The 8,708-nt window shown below is 40.3% G+C and overlaps 1 protein-coding gene across 1 annotated transcript; it reads left to right on the forward strand.

Annotated features, from left to right (window-relative positions):
* The first annotated feature begins 3,618 nt into the window (after positions 1-3,618).
* LOC110684814 (NEDD8-conjugating enzyme Ubc12-like) lies at positions 3,619-8,261 on the forward strand. The gene is made up of 6 exons (XM_021861244.1): positions 3,619-3,844; positions 5,770-5,883; positions 6,572-6,680; positions 7,561-7,639; positions 7,752-7,868; positions 7,960-8,261. Exons 2-6 carry the CDS (start codon positions 5,775-5,777, stop codon positions 8,098-8,100), a joined length of 555 nt encoding a protein of 184 aa, XP_021716936.1. The 5' UTR covers positions 3,619-3,844; positions 5,770-5,774; the 3' UTR covers positions 8,101-8,261.
* Positions 8,262-8,708: the final 447 nt, after the last annotated feature.

An 8,708-nucleotide genomic window follows, 5' to 3' on the forward strand; every position in this document is an offset into this window, starting at 1 on the left:
TCCGGGCTGACGCCTGGCATCTCCTCCACTTCAAAGGCAAAGATGTCTTTGAATTCTCTTAGAAGTTGGAGCAAGTCTGCTCCCAACCGTTCATAAGCAACCGTCCCAACCTTGACAGTTATGTCAGGACGGCTGTCGTCAAGGACGACATCAATGCAGTCACCAGCCGGCTGAGGTCGTTGATCATCTGACCTTTCCCCGGCTAGTGATTGCTATTTTTCTTGCTTGACGGGATCCGTCTGGCCCACCTTTCTTTTCTTACCGGCTGCCCTTGGAGCCGGGACTGCTGCATCGCAGTTATCAAGGTCTATGGGGTTGCCATCGCCGGCTGCTCCCATAGTAGGTCTGACGTCAGAGAGATAGCACTCCCTAGCCGTCCTTTGGTCCCCCTTAAGGGAACCGACTGTACCATCGTCCTTCTCAAATTTGACAAGCATGAGGGAAGGAACGATGACAGCCTTGGATTCATTGAGGGTCGGACGGCCAAAAATCATGTTGTAGGCGGCAAGCTCTTCTACAACTAGGAATTTGATCACCATGTGGCGTCCTTCCCCCTTTTCACCCAGCCGGATGGGAAGATCTATGCTCCCAACCAGGTGCACTACACCTCCCCCAAAACCAACAAGCGGGTGGAGCGCCTGGTGCATGCTACTGGATTTGTACTTGAGCTTGGTCAAGCACTGATAACTGATTAGGTCAGACGAGCTCCCGGTATCTATTAAGATCCGGCTAACTCTCTGATTGGCAACCTTGCATTCGATGACTATGGGGTCATCGTGAGGCCGTCTAACCTTGCCCCGGTCCTTTTCAGAAATAAGGACCTCAGGAAATATGTCTTTCGACGCCTGGGTCTCCTCAACTGAGTTAACCGGCTTCCTGATGTTGTCTTTGGTGCCCCGGATAGTGGGACCCCCACCGGCAAAGCCTGCGATTGTGAAGATTGTCTCTTCATCCGTTTCTGAATTGGCAAGAACAACTTTTGCCGCCTGCCCTTTCTTGGCCAGGGTGTTGCCCTTGGCTTTGGGCAGATAAGACTTTAGGGCCCCTTCAACAGCCAGACGGTCTAATAGCCGCCTGAGGCTATAGCAACCATTAGTGTCATGGCCAACATCCTCATGGTACTGGCAGTATTTGCTTTTGTCCCGGCTGCCTACGGGGCTTTTCATAACAGCCGGCTTGTCGAGAGACATCCGGTCCTTAATCTCCATGAGGATGGAGGAGAAGTCCTTTGTGAACTCGTACTTGGGAACGTACGGTTCAGATTTCCGTCTGAGCTGGCTGACCAGATCGGTCTGCCGCCCAGACCTCCGTTCTCTTCTTTTCTTCCTTTTTAGCCGGCTGTTGTTGTTGTTGCCAGCTGTCTCTTCTGTCGGATTTTTTGAAATCCGACGGCTGCTTTACGGCACAAAGCTCCGTCGCCTGTATGTAGGCTTCAACTTCCATTAACGCCTCTTGGAGGGTGGCTACCCTTTTCCGGACGAGGTCAAACTTGAAAGTTGACCCATCCTTCAGACCCTTAATGAAGTCTGTGTATGCAACTTCATCAGACAGTCCTTGAATCTGAATTCTCATCAGATTGAACCGCCTGACATACGACCGGAGTCCTTCTCTGTCACCCTGCTGTATTGCCCCCAGATCGAGGCTTGTCTTTTTAGCCGGAATGTTCATTGAGAAGTTTGACGTAAACAAGTATGCCAAGGTCTTGAAGCTGTGGATGCAGCCGGCTGGTAAGTTATCAAACCACCGTTGGGCAATGCCCGTCAGGGTAGCTGGGAAGCATCGGCACCAGACGGCATCATCCAACCCCTGTAGGTACATGAGGTTGGAATAAGCCATTAAATGATCTTCTGGGTTGGAGGTACCATCATAGGCCCCTACCAACACGTTTTTGATCTAGGCCGGCTGTGCCGCCTGGGTTATCTCAGGGGAGAACGCCGAGGGCTGTTCTCCCAGATTTAGCAGGCGCTGCTGCCAATCCATGAGTTGGAACGGCTGTTGTACATTTCTGCCAAACGGACCCGTTTGGGTAAAAGGGGATCCACCCAGCCCATTCGGCCAACCGAACAGACCAGGTTGGATCACTTTGGGTCCAGACCGGGCGGATGGTTCGCCCGTCTGAATCCCTAGACTTGTTCCCGTACGCCTGTTAGAGGTGTCTCGGAAACTGTCCGGAAAGGTCGACGTTGAAGCCGACGCAGACGCCAGACTTCTCTTTTCTTGGAGAAACGTCCGGGCGTCTGAGAATATCTTTTTTGAACCATCCGGCTGCAAGTGCCGGAAGGGTTTTCTGAGCTCCGCTTGTGGGAAGCGGAGCCGATTTTGATCGAACTTGAGGCCCTCCCCCTCCTTCGGCTTTGGATGAGGGGTAGGGACCCGGTCTTTAATAGCCTTCTTGCTAGAAGAAGGCTTCTTGGCCAGCTGACTCTTCTTGGGAGTAGCTGACCGGATGAGGTTCTGGATCTCGCCCTTGAAACTATTCATGAAGGTCCTGAGTTCGTTCCTAGTAACGGGAGCAGAATCCTCTGCCGCCTGGGCAGCCCCAACCGTGTTGCCGGCTGGGTTGCTTGGAGCAACTTGGATGTTATCCCGTTCCTTCTTATCCCTGGAACGGGTGTGCTTTGTTCTGAAGGACCCGTCTGGGGCCACATAGGTGTCGAGTCCGTAATCGTCACCACTTTCATGGTCCGTATGGACCTCAGGCTCGGCCGATGGCCGCCTGTCTTGATCCGGTGGTACAGGGTTAGAAGTCATCTCAGAAGTACTCTCCCCACAGACGGCGCCAAATGTTTCGGGGTTTTTTTATGTGTCCTGCGGGAGAGTTACAATTCCAAGAATGCCCTTCGACCGCCTGTACCTGCAAAAACCACGAAGACTCCGGTTGGGTGGAGCTCCGCCTTCGACGATCAAGTCAGTGATGTACGGGAGGAAGAAAGTGCGTAAAGCGTAAGATTACTTCTCGCGTAATGGGGGAATTCCGCAATTAAGATTGCTCGATTTTAGTGTAAATGTATTTATGATTGTATTGAATGCCAATTGGGAGGAATTGAATGTCATTGAATGCCCCATTAATGAGGACTCTCCCACTATTTATAGTGGGGAGCATTGGTTCCCCATTTAGGGTTCTTAGGACACGTGTCAGCAGGGGATTGGAGCCCTACTTACCAATGGCAAGGTGCCACGTGTCGCTCAGCCATTGAGCCACGTGGCTGGGGTATTTTTACCCCAAACAAGACTAATCTAGTAATTTTGTAAATATATCTACAGTAATATATAAAGTGAAAGGGGTTTTGGGTGATAAATTTTACTTTTCCAAAATACCCCTCTCATTCTTTTATTTTCATTTTTTTAAAAAAAAAACTACATCTTTTTTTAAGATATACCATCTTAAAACAAAAATTACCATCCTATTTTTTAAAAATTAGAATAAGATAGATTATATTTCAGTAAAAAATAAGGAGAATCGAGCCATAAATTTATTGTATTGCACACGTAATATGCGTGTGTCTCGTTGCGTGTTAAGTTGTTAAGTTAAAATACCGGACATTGCACAGGCTAAGTAAATAGTTGAAGCACAAACCTAGCAGGATTTATTCTTTTCAAATAATTTTCTTTTATTAATGGGGCTCCAGCCCGTTGAATTGTTCTGTCAATAATTAAGGAAAAAGAAAACAAAAAACGAATTAACGTAGCCCCTGTCTCCTCCTCTTGCTCCCCTCTCTCTCTCTCTGCTCTCCATTGAATCGCCCTCAACTTTCTCCGTTGAATCGACCCTCAACTTTCTCCGTTGAATCGCCCTTGACGTTCTCCATCGAGGCGCCTTCTAGTACTTGTATCAGCTTTTAAGGTAAGTTGTTTCTTTTTGTAATCATCATATCAATTTCACAATCTAGGGTTTATCTTTGATTAAATTTAATTTTATTTAAAATAATTGTCATTGCAGTTAGTTTAGGGTTCGAAAATCTCAACTAGTAGTTCTAAATACTAAGATTATGAAAGATCATAACCTGCGATTATGTTGCTAGAAAACAAAAAATTATGAGCCTAATATGATAATTGAATCACATATTCCTAAAATTATGTGATTTTTCGAGCTTTATTTGATAATCGAATTAAATTTGGTTTCTTATATATTGCAAAACCCTTTAATCTTAGGATTGAACTGCCCCTTAGGAGTTAGGACGGGCCTGATCATATCATCGATCAGAATCTTATGTAGGATCTTAAAGTATGTTGAACTTTAGGATCTTAAAATAATTTGATGGTAGAATTTTAATGCTGTTCTATAATCTTATGATCCACCGACTCTATAATTTGTAGAATTAAGTTTTGAAGTTCATATTACAACGTGTATATATTTATTCACGAAGTTGATCGTACTTGAAGCCTTAATTTCGACAACCTTACACCCATCTTATCAATTACAACCTGTGTTATGGCTTTTAACGGTTTGTATTCTTAACGGTTAAAACAACTTCTTAGTGTTGACCTTATGTAAGCAAAAGCAAAATCAGGTCTTTTACGATCAATATCAATAGAAAAATGCAATTTTGTATCACATTTTTGCAATATTAAAACAATTTTTACTGTTTAGTAGAACCTTTTGATCCTACGATTCGACTTGAACGACCCGATCCTACTTTTTCCATCGATCAATGTAGAATCTCTTGCTAGAAACAAAATTATGAGCCTAATTTGATAATTGAATCACGTATTCCTAAAATTATGTGATTTTTCGAGCTTTATTTGATAATTGAATCAAATTTGGTTGCTAATGTATTGCACAACCCTTTAAGGTTAGGATTAAATTATGAAATTAGACCACCCTCCCCTCTTGCTCTGGCTTAGGGGTGGGCCTGAACACATCATCGATCCAAATCTTAAATAAGATCTTAAAGTATGTAGAATTTTAGGATCGTAAAAGAATTTGATGGTAGAATCTTAAGCTATTCTATTATCTTATGATCCACCGATTCTAAGTGCTGTTATAACATTTAAGAAGATACACCTTTAATATATAACCCATATCATTACAAATATTGATTAATTTTCTTATAAAAACATAAACAATTTTACAACATGTATATTTAAAGCCTTAATTTCGACAACCTTACACCCATCTTATCAATTACAACCTGTGTTATGGCTTTTAATTGTTTGTAATCTTAACAGTTAAAATAACTTATTTTGTGTTGACTTTATGTAAGCAAATGCAAAATAATGTCTTTTACAATTAATATTGATAGAAAAATGCAATTTTGTATCACATTTTTGTAATATTAAAACAATTTTCACTATTTAGTAGAATCTTTCAAACCTATGATTCGATTCTAACTATCCGATCCTAATTTTTTCATCGATCAATGTAGAATCTCAATTTGAACAACCTTAAAATCAACTAAGTTCAATTGAGTAAGTATATTGTTTGTTTGCTTGGAATTAAAGGTTTCCTTATCTTGATAACAATGTATAAAACTTGTAAATACCGCTCCTTTGTTATGACTATGTAGCAATGAAACTTTAAAATTGTACTTTTATAATGAATTTTGGTATGTGGTCAATGAATAAGTGTGTGAATTCATATGTTATGAAAATCTAGATTTAATGGTATTTAAATTATTTGCCTCATGTTTAATAATCCTGCTGATATGAGTAAATCAGTATCATGACTGCATCTTTTGCATTAATGTACAATATTTCGTGCCTTTTTGTGAGATTAAGTGGGCGATTACCATTGAGGTTGTTATTCACCCTTTTCCTTTTCTTATACAGAGAAGATGATTAATTTGTTCAGAGTGAAAGCCAAACAGAAGGAAAATGCTGAAAATCTTAATGGAAATGCCCATGTCAAGAAGCAAACAGCAGGAGAATTACGTCTTCATAAAGGTTTTCTTTCTTAAAAAGCTTTAGTTGGGACTCATATGGTCATATTTAATGGTGTTGTAGTCTTGGCCTTGTGTAAGTTGTGCTTAAAGTTATGGCCTTCAGCACTAGAAGTTTTCGCTCAAAAATCAAGAGTCCCATTCTTTTTTGGTGTTACTCCATATTTGTCAGGCAGAAGTAAAAAGATTAATTTTAGGGGGCAAGCACACTAAGAATGAAACTTGCTGATCCAAGAAGGGAAAAAATGTATTTGACTTTGTATCATTCTTTTTTTATTTAATGATCAATCTCTAAATGTTGGATAGTTTGAAGAACTACCTTGTGCTGTGATATCCTCCATTGAATGTTCCTCGGACTATTGTTTGATTAGCCTAGATTCGTGCATATATGAACATGTCAGTAGTTTTATGTAAGAGACTGGGATAAAGATTTTGCTCCTCAGTTGCTCTGTTCTGACCAGAATTATTGTTGATTATTTATGTCATGTTATGCACTGGGAAGTGTTTTGCAAGTTTCACGTTTTCTTTCACAATTTTTTGCTAGTTTCTTATTATAAACTGATCTCTCTGCATAATAATAGAAACCCGTTATTCTTAATTAGAATAGTTTCATGTGGGAATTATTACGCTTCACAATTACTGTTACCTCTTCTGTTTACATATTGTGGCTCTAATATATTGACTTTTTCTAGATATCAGTGAACTGAACCTGCCCAAGTCATGTACCATATCGTTTCCCAATGGAAAGGATGACCTGATGAATTTTGAAGTTACTATCCGGCCTGATGAGGGATATTATTTGTAAGTGTCTTCTACTAAATCATGTCAACACCTGGATTGCATCACGAGTCTCACGACTGACGTCTTTTCTTAATAGCAGTCATAATTCATAGGCTATTGCTAACTAGTGCTTAGTTCTTTTTATTGCTTTATTCTTTGTTTATTTTTTTCTTGTAATTGTGGGGTATGGAGAGGATGGAGTGTGGTCAAAATCTATATCTATGTTTCCTCCGTTTCACAATGAATGCATCAATTTGACTTTTATGTTTGCCTAAAAATTGTTATTAGTATGAAATTTTTTTTATAAAACTTTTGATAGTCTACATTGAAATTATTCACACTAACATTTCACACAATGACTTAAAATTTAATATATCAGAAAAAAAAAAAAAAAAAAAAGGCATAGTCAAAGCTAGTAAATGAATAGTGTTAAAGGTCCAAAGAATGCATGTACTGTGAGTCTGTGATACAGAGGAAGTAACTTAACTATACTAGTGTGGAGGAAAACTACATTGGTATATTTCTATTTGGATCATTGAACTTCATTTATAATTCATTTGGCTATGCTTAACTGGCATTCCTTGTTTCTTTCTTCTTATCAACTCACTCCATCTCAAAAAGTTCTTCTGGACTTTTTTCATTTGTGAGACAATTACCATTAAAATAGGAAGAACTTTAAGAGACGGAGGGAGTAGTTGTGTAGTGTATTGTTATTATAAGGGAACTTTTGATTAGAGTTGTCAAAACCACACCCGACCCGACCCGAAAAATATCTGATTCAGATTTCGACTCGTGTGAATATAATAATTTAGCATGACTCAACTTAAATTGACCTGACTCAACCCGACCTCACCGAACCCAATCTGAACATCCGATTTGACAACTCTACTTTTGATTGCAGAGGCGGCACATTTGTATTCACCTTCCAAGTTCCATCTGTATATCCTCATGAGCCTCCCAAGGTTAAGTGCAAGACAAAGGTAATTAGAGTGGTTCTCTGTGGAAGACCGTCCTATGTTACATAAAATGATAACTATTTATATATGTGCATTTCTGAAATTTTAAACCCAACTTTTTGTATGCATCTGGCAGGTATACCATCCCAACATCGACTTAGAAGGTAATGTCTGCCTTAACATTCTAAGAGAAGACTGGAAACCTGTTTTGAATGTTAACACTGTCATCTATGGGTTGTATCATCTCTTCACGGTACTAACATTTCCCTTTACCTGGAGATTTTTTTTTTTACTTTTATTGCTACATGCATTGCATTATAACGGCATTCTATGTGTGTACGCAGCAACCAAACTATGAAGACCCTTTAAATCATGATGCTGCTGCTGTGTTAAGGGATAATCCGAAAATTTTCGAAAACAATGTGAAAAGAGCTATGGGTGGGGGTTATGTGGGTCAAACTTTCTTTCCTAGGCGTTCTTCTTGATGGTTATGATGCTGTAAACTTGGATGTGAAGGGTGCTGTTTGACTTCCTGGGAACCATATCATTAAACCTGTACCAATTTGGCCAGGAGTGTATTTGATGCTTGGTATATACTTTGTGTTGCAATGAGAATTTAGTTACATGACATGAAATTTTATGGTTTCCTCTTGTTCAAAATAAACACTAGTTAAATTGTGCAAACAATTTGGAAATATTTGTCAAAAAATATAGGAAAATTTAATAACAACAAACCAACTTTTGTCCCATTCTCCCATAATGGACCAACCTTTAAATCTTCCCAAAATAAACACAAGTTTGGATTTTTTTCTCCCAAAATGAACCCAACAAGTCACCTTACCTGTTGTTTCGGGGTTTTTTGGACGTCCTGCGGGAGAGTTACAACACCAAGACTGACCTCTGTACCTACAAAACAACGGAGACTCCTGTGGGTGGGAGTTTCGCCTCCGACAATCAAGTTAGAGCGTGTTCGGAAGTAAAGATGCGGAAAGTAGGGGGGATCAGGCTCCTCTCGGAAGGGGAGTGATCTTCCGACTGTATGAGACAGTCTCGGAATTCGAGCCTTAGCTCTTAAGTAGCGCAATTAAAGTTG

Source organism: Chenopodium quinoa, unplaced genomic scaffold (genome assembly GCF_001683475.1).
Source record: "Chenopodium quinoa cultivar QQ74 unplaced genomic scaffold, ASM168347v1, whole genome shotgun sequence".
Lineage (NCBI taxonomy): Eukaryota > Viridiplantae > Streptophyta > Magnoliopsida > Caryophyllales > Amaranthaceae > Chenopodium > Chenopodium quinoa.